The sequence below is a fragment of the Parus major genome, chromosome 3, assembly GCF_001522545.3.
Source record: "Parus major isolate Abel chromosome 3, Parus_major1.1, whole genome shotgun sequence".
Lineage (NCBI taxonomy): Eukaryota > Metazoa > Chordata > Aves > Passeriformes > Paridae > Parus > Parus major.
The window spans coordinates 86,559,231-86,585,980 of NC_031770.1; the positions used below are offsets into that span (position 1 = coordinate 86,559,231).

Below are 26,750 nucleotides of genomic sequence, written 5' to 3' on the forward strand. Positions count from 1 at the left end.
TGGAAACACAAACATTTCAGTCCATCTAGGGCATTCTACTCTACAAGTTGTAATGAAAGGATAGAGAAGGAAACAATGAAAAAATATAAAGGACATATTATCCATACTGGCATCATATTTCATTTGAAGCAAATAAAACCCTGAACAATAAGTGAGGGCTAGGGCTAATGCCTGAAGTTGTAGCATACTTGTAGTTACACCAAGCAGCCTGTGACCTACAGTAGCTCAAGCAACATTTTTTTCTCAGGTCTTGATTTCCACACAAAATACTAAGGTTATTGAAATTTTTGTGTTGGAAATATTTCTATTATTTTGGCATGCAGCAATTGCATGAAAAGCCAAAAGACTATTCTACATGAAAATTCAAGGAGAAATGTAATATCAGTATTTAAGTTCTGCCTGCTTTTAAAATGGAACAAAATTCTCCCAGTGCAGGAGCATATTTATTTCCTAATAGTTCAGTTTCTGGTTTCATTTGTTGTACACAATATATTTTGCCCATTTGAATAAATAGAATTTTGATAGAATTTTTTTCATTAAGAATAGCTATGGTTACCTTAAAGATGCTGCTGTTTTTTTAGAAGCATGGCTGTATCAAGGTCTGGATTTCAAAGCATATAATTAGTAGAGTTCTCAACGGGAAGACATGCTTTAAAATATGCCCTTAAACATGGCATATGGAATCCTCCAGATAGTTACATCTGCTCATGAACTCCAAAATTACTTTCACCCACCTCTATCAACATTGAATCTTTTAAGAGAAGTACAAACTATTTAACTTTTTGGGCACTACGAGCCCCAAACTCAAACTGAAGAAGTACTTTACATCATTAACTAAATATTTAGAAATTAGCAATGTTTCAGGGACATAGCAGAAGGGTTTCCTATTCACAATGTATTCCTGTGAATGTCTGATCTCAAGTCCAGGTGCAAATTAAACAGTCTACCATTTTATTCTTCTGCTTCTCACTTACCAGTCTACCATGCCTCATTTTATTAAGGCACACAACTCAAAGATTTACCTGTCAGGGAGTTAGAACTGTTCTGATTTCCTTTAGTTTGTCTGACTCTTCTGGGTTTACAGCTATTGATGTCTATCCTTTCCTTTTTTACTCACTCAGAGTAAAACTTAAAAGGTTTATTTTTTCTCTGTGGATAGTTTGTAAGTCTCTTTTTGAGAACGTCACTGCATTATTCATTCTCATTCCCAAATGTATAAATCTGCTGTCAGTGGCAAGGGAAACTGCAGCTTTCTATAAACATTCAGAGAGGTAGCTGGATAGTGAACATTTAAATAGCTATATAACACCTGAAAAAAACTATCATATCATCAATAAGAAACATGAGAGATGTGGACCTTTTATACAAATTCAGTCAAAAAGTCTTCTGAACAACTTGAAGTGCTTAAAAAATTTAATTAACTGTAATAACCATAGAGAGTTTATTTTCTGCTTCTCACCTGAACCTGTTTACTCAGCCAAGTACACCATTTCAGATCTTACCAAGGCACAAAAATCATCAACAGCATTATAAATCACTTATCACACTAAATGGGTTTAAAACATGATAAAGTGTGCAGTGTAGATATAATTGTAACATGTTTAAAAACATATAATGCATTGGAAAAATGAATAACACTGTAGTGTAGATCTAGTGACTGTTTTCATTACAAAGCTGATCTCTGTAGCTCTGTTTTAGTTCTTTTAAATACCTCAGACTTACATCTTTTAGCTTTGAATACCAAATGTCCTCCTTAAAGTATGGATAATCAGGCTAGTTGCATATTGCTTCCTTTTTCTCAGACACAATGTAGAACATCATTATCTGGCTTAGCCTACTGTATCTCCACTGAAGCTGGAATAATAATGTTAATATATGAACTTTCTTATGTTACATTTCAGCCTTTGTGTTCAGTAGTTGTTGCTTCAATTAAAAAAAAAACCAAAGCAAAAACAACTCAAGCACATTCTGTTGAAATATAATATACAATACCACTTTGTTACAGACTTAAAGCATGGCTTCATCTGTGTTAATGATGTCTCTTATTAATGTATATTTTTCTTGTCACACAACCACTTTAAGACCTATCATTTTTTTGTTTTGTTTTGTTTATTCAGTTTTTTTAACCTGAATCACATCAGAAACTTACATTCAGCAACAACTTCTATACTTTGGTCCTCACTCTGGAATTCTCTGAATAGCTCAGGTTTACTTTTTCTGCAATATATTTGCCTCCATTTCTATTCACTGTGGTATATATCACTTTAGACAAATATTCCTTCAAAATATTTGACTTTAGATTTGGTTTTTTATTATGTCTTTCTTCTCAGCATTTGCCACCAATTTAATATAAACTCTGTATAGGAGGTTTAATTTACATTTCAGATCAGAACATTTCAGATAAGAACATTAAATAATATTGAATTTAGACCAGAGTGTTGCATCCAGCCCTACAACCCTCAGTACAGGAAAGACATGGAGTCAGTAAAGAGGATTGGGACAATTCTCCTGTGGGGAAAGGGTAAGAGGCTTGGGGTTTCTCACCTTGGAGAAAATTCTCTAAACACCTTCTTTAGACATTTCAATACTCTAGCTTACAAAAAATCTGAAGAGGAACTTTTTGCAAGGGTCTGTAGCAATAAGAGAAGGAGTAATGGCTTTAAATTGAAAGACAATAAATTTACACATCATATAAGGAGAAATTTTTCAAAATGAGAGTTGTGAAACACTGGACCAGGTTGCCCAGAGATGTGATAGATGCTCCATCTCTGGAAGCACTCAAGGACAAGTTGGGCTGGGCTCTGAGCAGCCTGAGTTAAAAATGTTCCTGCTCATTGCAGGAGGCTTTGACTAAATGATCTTTAAAGGTCTCTTCCAACCCAATCTATTTTATTATCCCACCATCAGTCTTTGGCCACCCACCCAAATTTGGACTGTTGCTTCAGTGCACTTACATTAACTCCAGCCTCATAAACCATTGTCTTATTCTCAATCTAGGATCCTTGTATATAAATAATTTGACTCAATTTTCCAAGGAATATTTTCTAAAACTTAAAAAATCCCCATCTCCTCCCTGGAACCCAAGTGTGATGTTCAAGTGTCTTCCAGAGAGCAGAGGAACCTGCAAGGACGGTGCTTTTTATCCAGGCTAGGTAGGGTGCTCCTTCTGGAATCCATCCTCTCTCAGTGTCTCTGTGAATGATTGTTCTGTATTATTTCATATTTCACTTATGATGAGTGAAAAAGGACCTAGATGAAATTTTTGAGTTTCAGGCATGAAAATTGTTTTACATATTCTCCAAGTGTCCTGTTGCAGTTTTTATATGAACCAGATTTTTTAATGAGATATATAAAGGCACTTGGACCAACAACAAAACAAAGAAACAAACACCACCTTCACAGGAGGAAAAGAGTCTGTGAAAGAGAGATCTGCAAAAGACTTTGCCAAGAGATGAATCTTTATGTCAAGATTCCCAGCTAAATCCTGAATGCAGTTAAGAGAAAGGACAGATAATCTATTAAGTGGTCAAAAGTCTAATTGTGTGTTCCTGAATAATGAGTTCATTTAAGAGCCAAGGTTATTAAAATACATCTCAAACAAATTTAAGGACATTCTGTAAAAAGTAACTCAGATTAAAGACTGTGCTCAAACAACAGTTGCAGAGGAACTTTCAGGAAGGACTAAATGCTCTTAAATGATCACTTGAGTTCTAAACCAGGAGAAGGTAAAATATTAAATGCATATTTAACATTTGAGAATATCTGACTGCATATAATTCATGCAGTAGTAGACAACTGCACTAAGTTATAAGCTGACTGTGGTCAGTGGAAGTCTTTTTAATCTTTTCAAAAAGCTTTAAATTTAGCTCCACGTAAATAAATTATGATAGTTGGCAAATTTTGAGAATAAGCATAATATTTACTTGAACTGGAAAATGTTCCTACTATAGTTTGTATCCCCTTAGTCTGTGAAGCTGGGACAGTACCTAATGAATCAAGGTGTTTTACTTTGGCTGCTTTGGCATGTCTGTCTTTATGTTGAAAAGATTATGTTGCTTTCCCAAAAAAGAAAGGAAATAGTTTTCTAGAACATTGGCCCATGTAAATGGTGTAAATGTGTTTAATCACACCTAATCAAAAAGTACTCAGACTCAGTGCATGATGACTTCCAGTCTTGGAATTGTTATCTCCAATCCCAGTAAATAATTCTTGTTTTTCATGAGCTAATGGAAACTATCCTCTTTATATATTAGAAAAGCTGTGTCATTAGAAAATTATTATCATATTGTTCTTGGCTTTACCTTATTTAATTTCTATCTCTCAGAAGAGTAACTCTTTGCAGGGATTTTTGAAACACCATCCTAAAGTGGAGATACAAAGGAATTTTGGAAATAACTGAAAAAATATAATTAAACATGCAAATTTCAACAAAATAAATATTTTTAGATCATTTTTCAAATACCACTGTAGATAAATATATTCATTCTGATGCCAGCTGCCATTTCACATGGCTGTAGAGTTTTTAATTTTTTTTCATTATATACAGGGATGTGGTAGTGATAATCAATGAATTAGCTATTTCAGTATGATGTACTTTAGAAATCCAAAATTTAATAATTTAGTCTAAAGAAGCTGTTTAGATTTCATCTATAGTTGGTGAAGATTTTCCAGTTTCAAGTTTCTTCAACCCACCTATAGCAAAAATGCTTCCACCAATGAGAACAATAACATCATCTTTTTTTAATGTTCAGCTGTAGATAAAATATTTTTTATCAGTATGCAATTATGTTCTGTTTGAGCTTGATTGTTCAACTGCCAGGAAGAACTTTGAACACCTACATGTGTGAATATCAGATGACTTTATTTCTGCTATTCTTTGAATTCTATTCTCATTCACTGAAATTACTTTACTTAGAAAACCACAAATATTTATCACTATACCTAGATTTATCTAGTAATACAATGAAGTTTCTTCTTCATCTCCAGGGTCCACTTGGGGTAATTTCTATATGTCCACTTACACTTTTTTTTTTTATTGGACTGTAGTTCTATTTTGGACCTTAATTTACATTTTATGGTGGGTCTAAAGTATAATAAATAAAACTTCTTTGTGCTTATTGTTAGCCTTCAGATCAGTTTTCTCCAGCTGCAGGTCTTCATTCTTTAACTGGGCACTGGTGGGCTGCCTGTTGTTCCAGGGTCTCCCATTTCTGATCACAGCAGTGCTCCTCACATCACATCCCATGTCTCTACTTCTCAAGGTCTCTTGTGATGGTATCAGCCCTGAATTTGTATACAGCACTGCATTAGACTAGTAAATACAATTAAACATATAAAGTCTATTTGTTCCTATTTATTTAAACCTATGGTTATTCCATGTAAAGATAAACAAAATTAAAGCAAATCAGAAGAAAAAGCCATTGTCACAATTAGGCCGAGGAAAACATCACTGCAGGAGAGTCTGATGACTCAGTCCTTGCAAATTCAGTGCAAAGCTTATGGTCTACTGCTAGGAAAGGCAACGCTGTTCTGCAGGGATATGGGGGGAAAACCTTCAGTTTACTTTTGCACTGAATTTGCCACCTTTCCTTCTTATGGTGCCAAAGTCCATTTAAAGGACTCTTCACTCCACTGGTGTTGCTTCAGCAATGTCGCATTTTAGTCTCTTTAGAATTCTTAGCTGAATTTTACCTGGATTGGGGTATTTGCAGCTGCTTATTTAAATAAACTAGCAAGTTTATCAGGTATAGACATAAGTACACTAATTTATCTGTTTCTTAGCTGGCTGGTATGAACCCCAGCGCTATGCAGCTGTTTTAGCTAATCATGGCTTCTAAGCTAACAAATACACAGATGAGAAGCAAGGTATATTCTTTCAGATTTAGTGTGTTACTGTAAATAAATATCTTATCCCATGGTACACAGAAAATGGAAGCTAGAATCTACATAAAAGGAACGTAGAGTGATTATGTGTGTGTATGGATGGAGTTAGAAAAGCTAAAGCTAAACTGTAAATTAAAAGAGCAAGAATCAAAGAGGAGAACAAAGTGTCCTTTAAGTATATTGGTAGGAAAAAAAAAATAAGGAATATAATTAAACAATTTAACTTTTAAGAACACATCCTTAGATAAATAACATATAAGGTAATTTTCAAAAATAAACAGTGCAACAGTAGTGTTTAATCAATTTTTTCCGCTCCTCCTAATGTTGTAAAATTTCTTTATTTTCCCGTTTGTTCTTTGGGCTTGCTGAACTTATTACTGATAGAAGAATAACATGCTTAATTGTGCACAAAAATCTTGTTTGAGTTCTCTAAGTACTGCATTTCTCAATTACTCAGCCCTTACTCACTATGAAGTGATAATTAGGCATTAAAAGCTAAGTGGATTACTGTGGAGATCTCTCCTGATATCCATTTATCACTTAATCAGACTTTAATACCATAAATTATGCATTTCTCAGCAGTCTTCAGATTCCAATAAATTTTATCACAGTTTTGAATTACTAGGTTTTCTTGACCTCATTGTGGTGGGGAAAAGTCATAAAGTTTGCTTAAAGGATACAGCCACTCTAAGAATTTCAGATTTATAGCAAAATAATTCTGAAAGCCTGTTGGGTTGCACTAATATTTATTCATAAGGGTTTTTTGGACAAGACAATTCCATCCTCATGAATAAACATGAAAAAAATTGATCCAAAATACATATTGAGTTGAAGTTTTCCACAGCTTTTTTTTCCTCCTGATTTTGCCTTCCACACCTCATTAAGAAGAACAAAATAAGACAAACCCCACAATTCCTAGGAGACTGCAACTTCCTCAGCACATTCTGTTGCTTTTGGAATGAAAATGTCTATTTATGCTGGCCACTATTACAGAAAAAGTGACTTTCTAAAAGTATAAATCATGATGAAATCTCCCCAGAAATGCATATCTTTGGGTTACCATTAGAGTCAATATGAGCAGAGCAAATGAGAGTCTTGAAAATGTTAGGTCAGGTTGCCCAAAGTGTAATATTACATCTTATGATATTAAATTGCAAGAAGTACCTAATTTCCTATTTTTCTATGTCCTCTATTATTACATATTACTTAAAAATGTTTTTTACTCAGTAAAATTTATAAAGCAGAGTAAAATATAATCTTGGCTGCTAAAAATTTGATAGATGTTAGTGAGCAATTTTTAACTGAGGAGTGAAAGGATAAAATAAATATTAAAAGTCCTTAAAAGCATGCTGGTCAATGTCTCTGTAAATACATGAGATTGCACTTTTAGTTGAGCACCTGTTGGCCCAAAATAGATTTTTTGGCCAACAAATCACAGCATATTCCTGTTTGCATTTACAGAAGTGCATAGAAAGCAGTCTTTAGGTCTTAATTTGGCACTGTATTCCAGCATACTAAAAGTGAATGAAATTGGCAGAAAATACTGAAGGAGAGCCATAGTTGCTTTTTTACCAAATTTTATCCTATTAATTTGTGTTTTCTTGATGTCTCTAGCTTTAGATGAAAAGGACAGATGATTAAAAATTTTAAAGCAACTTTGTTAATTGAAGTAAATTTATTTCCTTTTTTTGGCACATGAAGAATTTCAAATAAAATAGTAACTTCTGACTCAAAATTTTACAGGAAATATTGTCTGATTTAAGAAATTATCCACATTTCTTGTATATTCCTGCCAAACATTTTTCTCCTGTACAACTATTCTATGTTTTCTGCTTAAGCTATAAGGTAAAATAACATAACAGTGATTGCAAACAAGTTGGTGGTAAAAACATCAGTAATTTACACTTGCTGTATTTTCTGAAGATTTCCTCTTCAAAATACCTCAATGAACCTTCTTCTAGTTTTCACAGCAGTAAAGATTTTTTTCTCTTTTCTCTATTCCTTATTCTTTCTAAATTTGGAAACTGCTGCCCTCACCTTCCCCACCCCAAATTTGTACTATAAAATTAGTAAATTAAAAAGAAAACAAAAAGTAAGGAAAATTAAAAAAAGCACATCAATAGCAAGGAAAAAAAATCAAGAATGCATACACAGAATTCATTAAATTGTTTTTTGTACCAAAAATAATAAGAAAAAAAAGTGAAAATGCTTCCTTTTCATCAAATCTACTTGTTTTCCAAGACTAATGGTAAACCCAATGGGCTTCCTTACTGATTAATATCACATTGCCAGAGACATATCACTCTTCAGTACATTTTTTTTAGAACTGTCCAGTTACAAGTTTAATTATTTCTTCCTGCTGGGCTAAAAGCAGTTTTCAGCTAAATGAGCAAGTTGTTCAGTGAATCATACTAAAGGTTACCTCAGATAAATGTGGACTAGCCTTTTCCTAGCAAAAAAAGGGCTCAGAAAATACAGAATTATATACATATATATATAAAATAGATGCAAAAGTCTTGAGTAGATATCAGGGTTGACTCATGAAACAGAAAAAAGAAGAAAATACAAAGGCATTGCCTCTGCTTCAGGGAGGGAAAATCCACCCTCTTCAGATCTGTATCCCCTTCTGGATGTATCTTAAATTGTTTCAAATGCTGAAAAATTATTTTTTGGTTTGAACTTTTTTTTTAAAACCCTGAGATCTATTTTTTATATATATAAGTAGAGTGAAAAAGAGTCTGAAAACATACACAAAATCTTTAACCAATACTCCAGAGATCTTATTTAAAGAAAGTTATTATATATTATATCTATCAATATTGTTAATATGATTTACAGTGTTTCCTTAAGAATATGATATTAATTCCTAATCTTTTTAGGACTTTTTTTTTTTTTTCCTAACTCAGGAGAATTCTGTGAGGTGAAAATTGACAACTGTGGCTCCAATTCATGTGAAAATGGAGGAACATGTATTAGCTATGAAGATCATTTAAAGTGCACTTGCCCTATAGGTGAGCCATTAGTAATTTATTCTATTTTCTAACAAAACAAATAAAATGTCATCCAAATATTTATGTTAAGAAATAACAACATAAAAATAGCAATATATCTCAACAAATGCAGTGAACATTTTTATGAAGAAAAGCACTTTTTCTCTTTGTTCAGGAAATAAAACTGCCAAATAACTCTACTAGAGTGGTGTTAACTGCTAACACCCTGAACAGACACAATGTCAATATTCTGAATGAACTGTGATTAAACATTCTCTTTGTGGTGCAGGTTTTGAAGGTGAAAGATGTGAACTCGATATTGATGCCTGCCTATTCAACAATATAAGCTGTGCCCCAGGAGCACTGTGTATGGATAAATCTCATGGATTTAATTACACGTGTTTATCACCATGTATTGGAAACACAGAGGTAGGATAAAACAATATATTCCCCCCAGCGTTTTTTTGGGAAATCAAACACCCTATTCTAATAGCAGTGAGCTGATGAAGCCTCATTTCACACAGGTTTCCTAAGCATAGCACTCATTCTTGATATATTCTGATGCTTTTTCCTGTGTAACATATGCATGTAAAAGTGCACAATGTGTTGGTCATTTCCCAACAAACTGTATAATGTCTGAGCTCTGCCTTTCTTGTTCTTTATAGGTTTAGTCACTGAGGTCTCCTTCTGTCCCCTGCTTGCTGCTGCTATATTATGAAACTTGAAGAACTTAGGGCAAAATCTCTTTGCAATTTTTGATATGTTTAAAAGTTACCAGATAGAAGGCTGATGATACAGCAATGCACAGAGGGAATGACAAAATTTCATTTCCATTACAAACAAAAATAAAAACCATATTCAACAACAAAAAAACAAGACTAATTACACTTCAATGGGAGCTGAAAATGCAGTTAGAAAAAAATCTAAATTCTCCTTGCAAGTTACTCTTCAATGCTCACAGGATATGGAAATGAGTACTACTTTTGCACTTTCAAAGTTTTCTAGAAGAAATGTATTAGTTGTGTCCTTCTCATTCTCCTTTAGTGACCTTTTTAATTAAATTTGGGTAGGATTCATTCATATCAGAGTGAACTATGAGATTTTGGTATGGGTTAAACTAAAATATTTTTGCACTTTCTTATTATGATAGTTATTTTTAAAGCTCTGTAAATAAAGTTATATAGCCTTCCAAACAACTACAAAAACATGATAATGAGTGGTTTACAGGCATTATAAATTCTTTTCTTGAAATATATGCACCATAAAAATATAGTATGCATAGTAGGCAACATATTTACAAAGAACAATCAATATTTGTCACCTTGATGTCCATGGGTAGACACTTATCAGTGAATATGAAATATAGCACTGAAAAACTCACTGGTTCAAGGGTTTATACTTAAATTGTTCAGCATCTGGTAAATTTTAACATTTTTATTATTTAAAGTGTCATACTGAGTGTAAATACATTGTACATGGCATGGCATCATAATGGTTCAATTATCATTATAGCTAGTTAGTATGGGAAGTGATATTGTGCCAAGGATGCTGATGGGAGCTAGTAAACCATTTTACTGTAATATTTGCTTAAAATCCCTCAGACATATTTAATCTATTCATACAAACATTTCATAGACTATCTAAATGTCACACGGGAAAAAAAGTAGTTTTATATATAAATATATCTCTCAATATACACTCACTGTATGAGATGCTTGATTTGGGCATAATGTGAATAATTAGTAGATTTTCTAATTGAAAAAGGAATAGAATATAAAATCATGGAATTATATGCTGGAGTATTACCTGTTTTCTTAGCTTACAGATCATTAAAATGATAAAATTTCCTTATTGGAAGAAAGAAGGACTGTATTCAAACAATTATTTTAGTACATTTCTGAAATTAAAGATTAATGTTAGTCAATAAATTTCATTATTCATCATTAAATTCTTTATTTATTTGTTGTGGATGGAAAATAAGTATATAACTTTTCATCCTTTCATTACTTTTACATTTCCAAGGGTACCTCAGTTATGCTGAACTGCTGTGTATTCAGCAAAATAGATTGAAAACAATGAAATATTACGAATATTACTATTTGTAATATTTCCTTCATGAACAAAAAAAATATGTACTTAATGGGAGCTCCTTTATCTCTGTACAAATATATAAGGGTATTAATGCATTAAGGTTTGGCTTTTTTTTTTCCAAGCCCCAAAATTAATATAGTACAGTTGTTTTTAATTTCTTTTTTTTTTCCAAACAAATATTAAAAAAAAAAAAATTGAGGTGAACAGGGGATATCTTCCTTTAAACTTCAAAGTTTATCTTAGCTTTGTAATTAGGATAATGCCTGTGAAGGAACTCTAAATAAATCAAAATGTTGTCATCTTTAAATTAGTGATTTCCAACAGGACCAAATTTAGTCACTTTATGTTACAACACCTTTCTTCTGTAATGTACTCAGGTAGACATGAAAAAGAATAAATAAAAACATCTATTTTTCCATTTTGATACTTGATATATGCTACAAATTTTAATATTTTTATTAACAGGAGCTCATAGAGAATTTATAGGATTACTCATAATGACAAATAATTGCAGTGCAATGTGATAGGCCTAAGTAACAGAATCACAGAGCCATAAAACAGCCCAGGCTGGAAGGGATCTCACAACACCATCTAGTCCAACCTGTCACTCTCTATAACCACATGGAAGGGCTGCAGCCAGGTGGGGCTCAGCCCATTCTCCCAGGCAACCAGTGACAGGACAAGAGGACATAGCCTCAAGCTGTGCCAGGGGAGGTTAAGGTTGGATATCAGGAAGGATTTCTTCACAGAAAGAACTGTTAAATTTTGGATTAGACTGCCTGGGGAGGTAGTGAAGCCACCATCCCTGGAGGTGTTCAAGAAAAAACTGGATGTGAGACAATGCTATGGTTTAGCTGCAGTGATGGTGTTCGATCAGGGGCTGGACTCCATGATCTTGAAGGTCTTTTCCAGCCTTAATTCTATGACTCTATGTGTGATTATTTTTTAGTGGCTACAGCTACATCTTAAGAATTTTATTTTTTTCCTTAAAACACTTCTTTTTCAAAATTCTGTCAGCAAGCTCAAAAAAATCATTGTTTCCTTTAGCTCTTATTATGAAAAATTTGAAAGTGTAACCATAAACTATGGGCACTGCAAGATGCTGACCAATGGTTATTGTTTCTTAAAAGAAAGCATAAGAACTAAAAATACTTTTCAAATATTTTCCATTCTCTTTTCAGTTTTAAGATGTAAACAGATGTGCTTGGCAGACATCAATTTGGTTTGTCATAAATAATTCCTGTATGAGTTAGGAACTAAACACATCTGAACATTTCTCTCAGGGTCTATCTGCAGCTTTATAATATTGAAGTTTATTGAACTCCACTCACATATTTTGCTTGAAAGCTTTCTCTGTTTATGAGCCAAGGTCCCATATTGCACTTGCAGTCAAGACCATAGCTCCAACCTTTTCAATGGAATTATCTATATTCTTAATATTTATTTAGTGTTTAGAGGAGCTGCCACTTCCATGTTTGGTCTGGTCCTTATGTGCAGTTCAATTTTACAAAGTTTCCTCATCTGTAAAAACAAAGCAATTTCTAGTTTCAATATTTTTAAGACAAACATTTTATCTACTTGATTAGTGTACTTCTAGTCCAGAAAAGAATATAGGGAAAAATAAATAAAATTTCACTTCTTGAAAAATTTGAATACTCAGGTACAATTGACTTTGCAGCAATAAAACTTGGAAACTATAGTAAAATTACATGCTTGGGGAAAAATATAACTATGTGTGTGTGGTTTTTTTTATATATATGTAAAATGCAGTTTCATTCAAACTGCAGAGAATTCCATGAAATATAAGATGAAAGAGGGGTTGGAAATTATATGATTGCCATCTTATCTCGAGCATTTGACAACACATGATACTTCGAGAAGAGACAGACATATAATAGGGTAATATTTCTCAATTCTGAAAAGGAAAGATAGAAGAGTAAAAAATTTCCTAGCTGAAATAAAATCTCCTGGATGATTTTGGAATGTGATTCTTAACTTCTTTGACCAGTGATTCTTACATTTTACCACAACTGCATAAAAAGGCAGATTTGCGTTAAAGTACTTGCTGTGGACAGAAGTTTGGTGGTCAGACTGACGAGAATAGGCTTATCTATAGTCTTTTGAAACAAAAGATTTGTGTTTAAATCCATTCCATAGCTTTCATTTCAATTTAAATCTTTAGATTACACCAGCATCTTAAAGGGTAGCACCTTTCCTCACAGTATAAAGTATCAAAATGACATAAGAATAAATTAAACAATACTTTTGTTTAATAAATAAATAAATTGTGACAATACTGAAATATTTGTCTTAATTGCCTTAGGTTTTCTGGATGTTTTTCTTGAGTATAGGCTTATTTGACCTATTTGAGCTTTGGGAAAATAGTAAGCATCAGGACAAAATCCAGCAAAAATATATAAACACAGAAGTAAGGAAACACATAAAAATAATAAAATAATATAATAATAACCATCCCATACACATAGAAGGGGGGAGGGTTGCATTTATGTCGAACTGTGTTTTTCTTAAAGATGTTATATTGCATAAGTAACCCAAGGTAAGCCTCAAATTCAGTACAGGGAGCATAACAAAATTCTCTTCATTTTAAGGTCAATTTAAAACTTAATCAAAGACAAATGAATATTAGAATATTTCTGCCAAAGACTGTTATTATTACAAATCTTAATGGCATTATAAAGAGATTCAGACTCAATCAAACTGAAGTACTGGTGCATTAACTCATCTTCTAGACACCATTTTCTTTAAAAACCAATTGATTAGAAGGAGGGGTCTTAATTGCTTTGAAATGAATATGTAGTTATCTGTCTTCATACTGGCAAAATTTTCATGGAAATGAAAATGGAACCTAAAAGTAAAATGAGGAAAAGACCATTAATGCAGAGTCATAACTTTCTGTAATTTTTGAAGAATACAGGAAATATTGGCTTAGTAATATTAGCAATTTAAAACAAAAAAACGAAAAGCTGTTCCATTCTAAATTTATCAATCTTTCAATATCTGAAAATTGAAAATAAAACAGCTTCTGATTTTACCACAGCATAGATGTAATTTATAAACATATAAAACATTCAAGGATGGCTTGAATCAGCATTAAAATGAAAATTTAAAAAAACCCAGTATTTTACTGATAGCCATATATTAAGCTAAACTATACAGCATAGGAACAGTTGATCTTCTCCTTCAAGGGAAAAATAACAGTCTAGTTCACTATTGTCCCTCCTAAAACAAGCACATTTTAAGGGCAGTTGTAAAAATGGTACTGTTAAATTAAAATATAAATGTCTTCTACCAAATAAACAATAAATTGATATATCGATTTAATAACATTCAGTATTCAGTATCAGTATTCTGTACCTTCTTGGAGATATATATTTTTTAATATTACAACATAAAAAGGTAAAATAACCATACATATTACCAATGGCTTATTCCATTAAACTCTTGGGGAAAAAATCCAACATGCAAAGAAAAAACCCTTTATGTATGTGGTAGGTTGATCCAGGCTAGATGCCACATGCCCAGCAAAGCCACTCCGTCAGTGCCCTCTGCAACTGGACAGGAGAGAGAAAATTGATTGTGAGTTGAGTTAAATGCAGGGAGAGACCTCTTAATGTTTACTATCACAGGCAACACAATTTATTACTAACAAAATCAGAGCAGCATAATGAGAAGTAAAACAAATCTTAAAAGCACCTTCCCCCCTTCCATCCCTCCTTCCTGGATTTAATTTTATTCCAAATCTTCTACCTCCTCTTCCCTACAGCAGTGCAGGGATATGAGGAATGGGACTTAGGGTTTGTTCATCACGTCAGTTTTACCCCTGTTTCCTCCTAAGGGAGAAGAGTCCTTCCCCTGCTCCATAGTAGGTTCCTTCCCATGGGAGACAGTCCTCCACAAACTCTTCCAGTGTGAGCCCTTCATAAGTTCCCTGATCTGTTGCAGTGTAGGTCTCTATAGGGTCACAACCTTCTTTTGGGCATCCACCTGCTCCATTGTGGGGCTCCTCCATGGGCTGCAGGTGGATCTCTGCACCCCTGTGTCCCTCCATGGGCTGCAGGTGGGTCTCTGCACCCCTGTGTCCCTCCATGGGCTGCAGGTGGATCTCTGCACCCCTGTGTCCCTCCATGGGCTGCAGGGGCACAGCTGCCTCACCATGGGCTGCACCAGGGGCTGCAGGGGAATCTCAGCACCTGGAGCACCTCCTGTCCCTCCTTCTGCACTGACCTTAGTGCGTGCAGAGCTGTTCCCTTCACATGTTCTCTCTCTGCTCTTCTCTGGCTGCAATTACTACTGTGAAAAAAGCTTTTTCCTTCTTAACTCTGTTACTCCAAAGGCTCTACCAGCACCACTGATGGGCCTGACCGTGTCCAGCAGTGTGTCCATCCTGGAGCTGGCTGGCATCTGTCAGGCATAGAAGCAGCTTCTGGCCGCTTCTCAGAGAGAGAAACCACCTTAATAGCACCCGCCACTGCCAGAACCTTACCATGCAAACCCAGTACAGCCTATCTGTCATTCTCACCTTCAGGTATGTGCAAATGGAGGTAGCTGCTTCTACGATGAAGAAAATCAGAGATCTCACTGTGTCTGTGCTCTTGGATGGACTGGAAACACATGCCTTGAGAATATTAATGACTGTGAGATAAACCAGTGCCAACATGGAGCCACGTGCGAAGATGGAATTAATAAATACAGGTACTAACATGTTGCTTTCTGTACAAGCCTTCATAAAGTGTTTTATGCCATATGAAGATATTTTGACGTTCAGAAAGAATTATGAGGGGTGTTGTTAATGCAGTAATATAATTTTCATATCAAAAAATTCCATGGAATGCTAATTTTCAATAAAGATATGCATTCAGTAAAACTGTGTATTCTGAAGTATTTCAGGAAGGAATGACAAATATTCCTCTTTGCTGGTCAAAGAAGTTAAACCAGCTATGTAGAATCTCACATAAAAAATAATCTATTTTATTAAATGGCAAAAACTTTTTGAGCCTGGACTCTGTCATAGAGTGTCTTACTAAAATTTGAATTATAATTTATTATCATTTCAGTTACTGAAAAAAACAAAGTATGTGTTCTCCTTAGTGAGCTGTAACATGCTGTAGGTGTTTAAGAATTAAATTTTATAAAATATGGTGAAAAAATCAATGGGAAAGGTTTTCTTCAATAAACAGAGTTCAGCTGTTCTTATCTGACTAGAATTATTTATTTTTCCTCTACAAAACCCAGAATTAATAAAACTTCTCCATAATATCTGTAGATGTATTTTGAGAGACATTATTCTATGCTGTGCCATGCCCTACTTAGAAGCACTGTAATTAGTATGCTTTAGTGTTTCTACTTAGAAAAGACTGTAAGAGTGCACAAAATAAAAATAGAAACAATTAAAGATTTCTTTAGCTTCACTTCTGTTTTTAAAATATCTTCTCTAAAAATAACTGAAATCACCATATAGGCACACAAATGGAGAAAACTGATTTATTCTCAGTATATCAGAGTTAAAGGAGTTTTTGTCAAAGAATCCTTACAAAGTAAACATCCTTCCTTTTTTCCACCTTGCAATTAACTCTTGTATTGAATTTCTGGGTCATATTCTGGCACGTTATTTAACTGTTAAATCTGTGGCTTTCCTTTCTTTATCAGGGAAATAATACTCATAGAAGTATAAAGTCATGTTTATGTTAGAAAATCCACTAACATTTACTGAGAAATTAGTAGTTCTGAAGATATCTAGTGATAACTTTTGATTTTAACTTGTTAATCCAGACTCAGTTTACTGTCAGAAAACACTTAATTCTTACTTTTTCAGTCTTTGAAAGACAAATTAAATTGACAGATCAGTCTGTTTATCTAAGGAACAGGAAAACATACCATTAAAATCTGAATCTCAGATGGTCAGTTTTGTTAGCAGAGAACTTGACCCCAAAAGAGCAAGACAGGTTACTTTGTTGAGACAAAGTGTAGCATGTTTACTGTAGAATACCTGCTCTGTTGAAAAAGCATGGCTGTTTCTCAGTGACAGTGAAGCATTATTTAAATAACTAAACTATGTCTGCCTTAAAAATAATGATGTTTCTCAAGTTATTGTTAGCAAGTGAAACAAAAATAATTTCCCTTTTCCAATACATGGTTAACACCAAAAGAATACAAGAGGAAATGCTGAATGTAAGTGCACCCACCTTTTCTAAAGATTTGTGATTGCATTTCTGTCCTAAAATGGGTATAATTTTTATTATGGTATTTATCAAGAGCTGTATTTGATGCAAAGTAGTTTCAGAAAGACATAAGAAAACTGTCTCAGAATATACAGAGAATCTAGTGTATAAGTACCATTAAGAACCCCATAGAGATCCATTTTTAAAATTAATACAGACATTCAAAACCTCTCTTAATGAGTGCAGAAGATAAAGATATACCAAAATTTTATATCTATTAGATTTTATTTACATAAAATTATTATAAAACTCTAGATCTTTCTCCTAATTAAGAAATCTTAAATTTTCAATTATTAAATTTTGGTAATAATGTATTTTTCTAGTGGTAGATTGATATAATAATGCTAACATAAGGAAATCATAGAAAATATCCAGCTTTGATTCAAAAACATCCCCCTCTTTTAAGATCTCATGTTTTGCAAGCCTTTTTTTTTTTTTTTCCAGATGGGAAATAAGATGTCAACTGAATGAAATGTTCCTAATTTTTTATCTCTTTACCATGGCATGTTCTTTTTCTCCTCCCATTTTGAAATTACTGTCCTAGACTGTAGTGTCACATAGAAGTATATTTATATATATGCAGAGATTTTCCTTTGAGTTTAGATTGGGGAATTGCTCTAAGTGAAGGAGAGGGAGTTTTAAACTTATATATAGTGTAATTCTCAGCAAGGCTGCATGCTAATACCCTCATAATTACAGCAAAAAGCCTTAGGAGTTTTACTCCTTTGGTTTAGCGAGCCTTCTCTTACAACTAAAGTGGCCCCAATCACACTGACACAAAACCTGTAATTAATTCAAATTAATAGTTGCACTGCCAGCTGAGTCTGTGCTGTTTGTGATACCATGAAGTAAGTCAATCAGCATGTATTTAAAATTATAACTTCAAAGAACTACTGCTACTGGTGTAGCTGTCAATATGAATCTGGCAGATACCGTGCAATAGACTAATTGCATCCACATGCCAAAAGAATCCCTTGACCTTTGGTTATACATACTTGAGAGAAAAAACAACAGATAAGATTCATTACCTCAGTAAATAGACAATGTAATAATGGTAAATAGACAAAAATCTACATTAGAAAGAAAATAGAAATAAATTTTCTCTTCTAAAGAGCCTGTATTGTTTGATTATGTTCTGTGTAGGAGAATTGAGAGAACTGATTTAATATGGCTCAATGAGAAGCAGTTAATGAATAATTAAAGTGGAAGAGATCTTCAAGGAATATAACCTCCTGTTTTGAAATCCAAGGGGAAATCTATTACTCTGTTTTATTCACCTTTGTAAACTTTTTTCCTGTCACCATTACACTTTGGACAACCAAGATCCTAGCTGAAATAAGACAATAACAGTAGATACTTTACTGTTACCTATTCAGTGGAACAGAACAGAGTGAAAAGACACAATTTAAAACTCAGTGTAGTTTCTATTATCTGTCCTGTTTCCCATTTCTTCAGTCCAGTCTATTCACATGAAGTCCTACATTTATCACAACCCCCAGAAAGCCCAGCAAGAAGAATTGAGAACTGCTAGATTAAGACTTTTGAAGAAGCTGCATTGTAGGATTTACCACTGTTTAAAAGGTCATGATGAGATAATATATTTTAAAAATATATTTTAGTCAACAGCTATAGCACTGATGTCAGCATATCATTAGTTTTTATGCAGGAAAATATCTCATTAAGAAATTTGGTGTGGTGTATGGTAAAACTTGAATTGCCAACACATTCTTCAGAATCAGGATACAAATTTCAGTGCATAAAATTAAATAATTATGTAATCTCTATACAAAAGAGTAAAGTGACACATTGTAAAGTAAAATGCTTTAAAATATTAAACACTTTTTTGCATGATTCAAGCAAGACTGCAAGAAGTAAACATAATTCAGATAATTTCTGAGTACCACAAAATTTAAAGCTTCTGCTATTTTAATCATCCTTGACTTTTTCCATTTTCTTCCAGCTGGATAAATTGGGCTGTTTGATTAGATTATTTTTTGAAATCTAATTTTCTTTTTACATGTTTATTCATCCTATGCTATATATGCAATTTGACTGCAGGACCCAATTGACAGTGCTGTATAAAGTTATATATAGTTACAACTTTATATATATATATATATATATATATATATATTTCTGCAGAAATAACAGGCTTCTTCCACTAGAGAAAGTGGAGAAATACTTGTTCTCACTTTTCTACAACTACAGAAAATAGGTGAATATATGTCACAATTTCTTAGGGAAAACCTCTGCAATATATACATAATATACAACAGCTTTTCTGCAGAGAACAGAGATGCATATAAAAAGTCAAAGTGAAACTAAATAACCTTTTCAGCTACTTATATGTGTACAGTTCACATTTCAACAGGGAAAATAGGTAAATAATACTGAATAAATGCAGCTAATATGCCTCGATTCATACTAATAAACATATATACAAATATATATATAAAAGGATGATAAATATTAAGAAAATAGAGGGATTCTGGGAAGCCTTTGCTAATTCTAGACTTCAGTGCTCCTATATGCCTCTTGTGTCAATACAGAAAGCAGCTAGATCATCTAGCACAGGTTAAGATAGACACATCTTCAGTCAAGTTTTTGGCTTTTTGCAGTTATTTTAAAGATTCGTTTGATGTACACAGTTATTTACTCAATAACACAAATCACACTCTCTCTTTAGTGCAGGCAGTCTATGGTGACAATTTGACAGCTACACTGCCTGGACTAACCAGCATCAGCCCTTTTACCCACACATCTGCTGTGATGAGACCTTTAGTGATAAAAAGTTGGTAGAAACACTGCATCTATGCCATAACCATTTGCATTTTAGCAACGCATTCCTTCTTAGACTAAATTCCATGCCTGCCTTTGCATTTTCACTTAACACTTATTTTGTAAGCATATCAAATTATCATGCAACTCCAAACTATGCTTAGGTTTTGGAGTTGTAACATAGTCATCTTCTTGGTGGTATGTGAGGATTGAGTAATCCTCAAATGACTTGTGTTTGTTACTCACTGCTAAAATCCATGTTTGTAGCAGAAACATTGAAGTATTTTTTTTCCTCTTAGTATCTGTTACCCTCAAAATCTTGCTGTGGATGAAAGAGGACATACATGAAGCTAAGAAAGTACTGTTATTCCCATTAATGCTAACACAAAACTTTTCCATATACTGTTGTCTGGTGCCATGCTTTCACTGTTCCTCCACTTTGTGAGGCTGACATTTTAGTCCTCCTTAAGGAAGAGGCTGGGGAGGTGTCATTAGCATCTCCTGATCTCTGCTGGGAGATCTCACACACACACCCCCCAGATGGGCCATCCCAGAGCTGAAGCTGGAGCAGAAGAGTCAGCAGTGACTGCATCACAGGGGTGACTGCATCACAGGGAGTGACACCCAGACAGGCCATGGAGAAGCTGAGTCCCTGTGCTGAGATGCCAGTGCACAGCCAGGTCATCCCTCTTATAAAGGCAAAATACAAGTTCACTGAGCTAGAAATATACTTACAAATAGAAATGCTGGTATTGTATATATCTGTATACAAATTTTTATTTATTTATTGTAGAGAAATATTTAGGCTTCGAAACAAATAATAATGATAATTAATTCATGCCTCAAAGCTTTTTATATCATGCTCAGTATTTTAGTACTGCTGAAAATAATAATAATAATAAATAATAATAATAATAATAATAATAATAGTACAGCACTTAATTACGTTGTTGTAGGAGATGACCCATACTAAATTAATAGACATCAAGGTATAATTTCACCAGGAAAAACAAAGCACATTTCATTCTTAACTGTTTTTGATTTCTGCAGACACCAAAGCATTGAAAAATAAGATATTCATTACATCATTGCTTGTAGTATAGAAACAGAAATATGAAACTGAAGCTTAAAGATTCTACATCACATCTGTTTATGTGTAGCTCTTCTATGGTCTCTGAAGATAAGCTACACAACTAGAAAAATCCAGGAATTGACAGAAAATTCTTCATCCTCCCATTCTTGTTAAGGAGAGCTTTAAGCTAAATTTTCCATTCAATGCTAATGATAATAGCCACATTTTCGAAGAATGATTGAATAGTTGCATTTTCACTGTGAACACACTAATTGTTACAGTAAAAAAAAATAAAAAATAAAGGAAATAAAGTGATTAATTGCACCAGAAAGATTGATATGGCTGGTTGCTTACCATATTATTGTAAGTAGATTCAGAAAATGTGCAACTAAAGGTAACTAAAAGCACACCTGCTTCTAATGTTTACACATAATGTAAATGCAGCTATAAATATAATTGTCTAACACCACCTGCAGACAAGCCCAAAGCAGTCACTCATTCACTCTTGCACCAGCAGGATGGGGAAGAGAATTGGAAGGGTAAAAGTTACAGCTCATGGGTTGAGATAAAGACAGCTTAATAGGAAATGCAAAAGCCATGCTCACAAGCAAATCAAAACAAGGAATTAATTCACTGCTTCCCATGGGTAGGCAGGTGTTCAGCCATCTCTAGGAGAGTAGGGCCCCATCACACTTAACAGGTACCTTGGAAGACAAATGTCATGAGTCAAAATGTCCCTCACTTTTTCCTCCTTCCCCACACTTTATATACTGAGCATGATGTCATTTGACATGGAATATCCCTTGGGTCAGTTTGGGTCACCTGTCCAGGCTGTGTCCCCTCCCAGTCTCCCATGCAGCCCCAAGCTCCTCACCAGACTGGCAGTGTGAAAAAGAGAAAAGCCCTTGGCTCTGTGTAAGCCCTACCCAGCAATAACAAAAACAACTCTATATTATCAACTCTGTTTCCAGCATAAATCTAAAACAGTGTAAAACCAAAATAATACGAGTACTAGCCATTGTCAATAAGATTAACTCTATCCCATCCAAAACCAGCAAACTATATGATATTATTTTTGTGTTATCCATTGCTTTAAAAATGAAAAACAGAATCAGCTGAAGCTCTCAAGAAAAGACAAAGATTTCTCATTTGCTAAGTGACTGAGGCTGGAAAAGAGAATACAACAGCTATATATACTTGAGGCATTACTTCTGTTACAATGGATCTGTAGGCAAAAAATGCAGGTGATCAAGAGCTCACACCCACACTAAATGAGATGTGGAGGGCTTGCTCCAAGCGAGCTCTATTTTGGTCCATAGACTAAAAGCCCATTAGCAGCTGGTATCCATTAGCTGTACTCCAAGGCACACAGCTCCTGATTTAGTTTCCATATGTCTACCATAAAAAAATGCAGGCACAGTAAGCAAGGACAGAAGCAAAGAGCCACATGAGCATTCACTTCTGCTAAAAATACAGGGAAAAATACTTCTTCCTTCTTCCAGATGGATCGGTAGAGAAAATTACTATAATCAAAGCTTCCTTAGCTTGTTAGTTATTTCCATCTTCTGGATAGCATCTCTTTGGGTCAAGAATATGTATTATTGTAAAATTGCCTCCTGTGTGAGAATACCTCTGGACATGATAAGGAGAGGATCAATCAAAGAATATATTGCAGAGTACAAGAGATTTTCTAACTTTGAGATATGGGTCAGCTATGAGATAATCCAGATTTGTTTTCATCCACACAGCAAAAGAATACAAAAGCTAGAAAGGGTAATATGAAAAAAGTCATCTCCAGCCTTATACAATTTAGATGTCTGTCTAAATTTTGGAAAAAAAATTACTCTGAACAATTTCTATAAAACATACTGAACAATATCTATAGAATTCTATAGATTCTTTTTTTTTTTTTTTGTTAGACAGAAATTGTAACTTCTGTTGCTAATGGTAAAGCACTTTTATACTGATTTTATAATATCCAAACAGGTTGTAATATTGTTTCATCCTAGAGATATTGTAGCAAGTACCCATTTTTTCAGAAAAAAAATAACATTAAAATGCATAATACTCATATTTATAAGAGTTTTTCTTTCAATATTTTCACTTGAAGCTTAATATTAATATAGCTCCTTGTTTGTCCTATGTAAATAGCCAAGATTTTAATTTAATTATTGCTAGCAGTGCATGTAAAATGAAGTTACTTAGCGACTAATTAAAGATAAAGAAGATTGGAAAAAAAAAAAACTGTGATTCATTTGCGGATAATTCAAAGGGAGGGTATTTTTAACATTATTAGTGATTAATGACCTACATATTCCTGACTAGTGAGTTTGTTGGAATTTTTCCCCCCTCCCTCCTCTCATTTCAATAACAGGTGCATTTGTCCCCTTGGTTACACTGGCACATTTTGTGAACTTGATATAGACAACTGCATTGGAAACCAGTGCTCTCAATATGGATTCTGCCAGGACCACTTGCATAATTACAGCTGCTACTGTATGCCTGGATATGAAGGACCCTTCTGTGAAGTTGAAACTAATGAGTGCTCAAGTTCACCTTGCAAAAATGGAGCTACTTGTATGGATTTAAGTGGCCACTTTTCTTGTCATTGTACTGCTGGGTTCAAAGGTAAGTTTTGTTCTTTCAAAGTGCCTTGTATAACAGATGTGGGTGTCCCACTCTATGTAAGCAATGTTTATGTGACTGCCTAATTACAATTATATATAAATATAAATATGAATACATCTGCGATTGTATGACTCACAGGAGTTTTAGCTTAGCATTGAAATTCTTAGGTTGTCCCTCCTAACAGTTCCCCAGCTGACCTTCGCTCCACTAAATGTATAATTCTGTGTATTAGCTTTGATTCTGTTGGGAAAAAAAAATCAATGAAGTTCCAAAACACAAGTTTAATTGCATTGTTTTCATTTCACAGTTATGCAATCTTATGTGTTATGGCTTCAGTCATACACAGGCTGATAAAAACAAACGTTTTGGTACAGAACAGAAAAATGTAAGCTTGAGGAGGAATGAGATCAGCAGTATCATCTCTCTGCATGTATACAATATAATCAGCTATATTTGAGTGAGATGTTCAGACTCCCTTTCTACATACTAGAGAGAGATAGGGCTTCTGTCTGTCCTACACATCTTTTCTAGGAAGAGGCGGGCTGTAGATTTGTGCATTGCATTAGATAAATACTACACAACCTGACACTGTGATTTCTTTTTGTACTCATTTCTGTTTTGGGTGAATAATAGTAATATTCAGACTACCTATGTGGGACAGAAAATAGTTTTGAATACAGTGATACCAGAGTGTTGCATTTCCAGCCTTTAGTCTATATCATCAAGAACAAGAAATTAATGCTCGAAATGCTTCTCTATTGACTGTGGTATCAATAACAAAGGCAAAAACAAAATGCACCGTGTCATTTGTACTAATTAAACATTAACTTACAGCTTCTTTCAAGCTACTGTGGGTTTTTGCTCCAGTCCAGAGCATGTGTAGACTACTAGACACTAGATACTGTCTTTGTGGCAGTCTGTGTATTGGCAAGACTGTCCTTCAAAAATCCTGGAGACCAGAGAAAAAGTCTGAAGGAAGTAAAACACACCCTTGATGGATAAAACACATCAGGAATTACTTAGCCAAGCTGGATATATGTATGCCCATCCATGGACCCTGTGGGGGTGCACCCACAAGTCATAGCATCATAGAATTTTAGTCATTAAAGCTGAAAAAAGCCTCTGAGATCACTCTGTGCAGATGTTAAGGTAGCACTACCATGTTCACTGCTCCACCACATCCCCATGTGCCCCATCCACATACCTTATAACCAGTTCCAGGGGTGGTAATTTCGTGGCTTCCTTGGGCAACCTATTCCAATGCATGACCACCCTTTTAGTGAGGAATTTTTTTTCCCAATATCTATTCTAAACCTCCCCTGGCACAACCTGAAGCCATTTCCTCTCATCTTGTCACTTGAAACTTGGTAAAAGAGACTGACCCCCACCTTGCTACAACCTCCTTTCAAGTAGCTGAAGAGGGTAATAAGGTTCCCCCTCCTTCTTTTCTTAGGCTTAACAACCCCAGCTCCCTCAGCTGCTCCTCATATGACTTGTGCTCCAGACCCCTCACCAGTTTTGTTGCCTTTCTTTGGATATGCAATTCTGTAAGAGCTAGCAGATGTCATTGCAAAGTCACTGTCATTTATCATTAATAGATCATATTGATTAGCAGAAGCACACAAAGAAAGGAGAAAGCAAATGTCACTTTTCAAGAAGGGCAGAAATGAAGTCCTAGAAAACTTCAAGCAACTCACTGTTTCCTTGATCCTTATTAAGGTAATAGAGCAGTTAATCCTGGAAATCATGAATAACAAGAAAATTATCTGGAGTAACCAGCATGATTTCAGAAAGGGTTAGTCATACTTGACCAACTTGAAAAACATCCAGAGGGAAATGACTGGCTTTTAGATGAGGGGTGAGCAGTGTGTAATGTCTACCTTGACATTAGCAAAGCTTTCCACGTGATCTTCCACAAGATCCTCATGAAAAGCTGATGATCCTCATGAAAAGGCTGGATGAGTAGACAGTGAGGAGAACTGAAAACTGGTTGAGTGGCCAAGCCCAGAGGAAGATGTTTGTCATGGAGTCAACCTTTCCAGGAGTAACCAGTGGTGTACTCCAGGAGTTGATACAGGATCCAGTCCTTTTTATCTTACTCATTAATGATCTGACCGATGGGGCAAAGTGCTCCCTCAGAAAGTTTGCAGAAGACTCAAAGATGGGAGCAGTGGCTGATACACCACAGGATTGTGCTGCCACCCAGAGGGTCCAACACAGGCTTGAGAAATGGGCTGACAGGAGCCTCAGGAAGTTCAACAGGGGGAAGTGGCAAATGCTGCACCTGGGGAGGAATAACTCCATGCACCAGAGGGTACCATGGGCTGATAAACTGGTATGCAGCTTTTAGGGAAGAACCTGAGGGGTCTTGGTGGACATCAAGTTGAAATGAGACAGCAGCATGCCCTTGTTGATAGAAGGCATATGCCTGGGCTGCATTATGAGGTGTTTTGACAGCAGGTCAAGGAAAGTGATACTTTCCCTCAGCACCAGTACTGAGGCTATACCTGTCAGACTGTGTCGAGTTCTGAGCTCCCCAGTAAGAGAGACATGGACATGCTGCTGAGGGCACAGTAAAGACACTAAGATGATTAGAGGACTGGAGTATTTCTTCTATGAGGAATGGCTGAGGAAGCTGAAACTCTTCAAGAAAAGAAAAAAAGAAAAAGAAAAAGAAAAAGAAAAAGAAAAAGAAAAAGAAAAAGAAAAAGAAAAAAGAGCTGGCTCAGGGAGGGATCTTATCAAAGTACAGAAATACCTGAAGAGAGGATGTAAAGAAGATGGAGCCAGGCTCTTTTCAGTAGCACTCAGTGACAGAACCAGAGGCAATGGGCACAACGGGAAACACAGATGCCGCTGACTGAACATCAGGAAATACTTTATTAGTGTGACGGTGACTGAGCACTGCCACAGACTGATCATGGGGGTTATGGTATGTCCATCCTTGGAGATATTTAAAAGCCATCTGTACATGGTTCTGTGAATCTGGCTTGAACAGGGGGATTGGACAAAATGACCTTCAGAGGTCACTTCCAGTCTCAACTATTCTGTGACTGTTACTGTGAGGAC

The 26,750-nt window shown here is 34.8% G+C and overlaps 1 protein-coding gene across 1 annotated transcript in view; it reads left to right on the forward strand.

Moving 5' to 3' along the window:
- Positions 1 to 26,750, forward strand: part of EYS (eyes shut homolog) — a 706,806-nt gene that overhangs the window by 64,105 nt on the left and 615,951 nt on the right. Inside the window, exons 7-10 of the mRNA XM_015621104.2 lie at positions 8,790 to 8,894; positions 9,163 to 9,302; positions 15,511 to 15,677; positions 23,428 to 23,681. Coding sequence (XP_015476590.1) covers positions 8,790 to 8,894; positions 9,163 to 9,302; positions 15,511 to 15,677; positions 23,428 to 23,681 — 666 coding nt within the window. The remainder of the gene's footprint in view (positions 1 to 8,789; positions 8,895 to 9,162; positions 9,303 to 15,510; positions 15,678 to 23,427; positions 23,682 to 26,750) is intronic.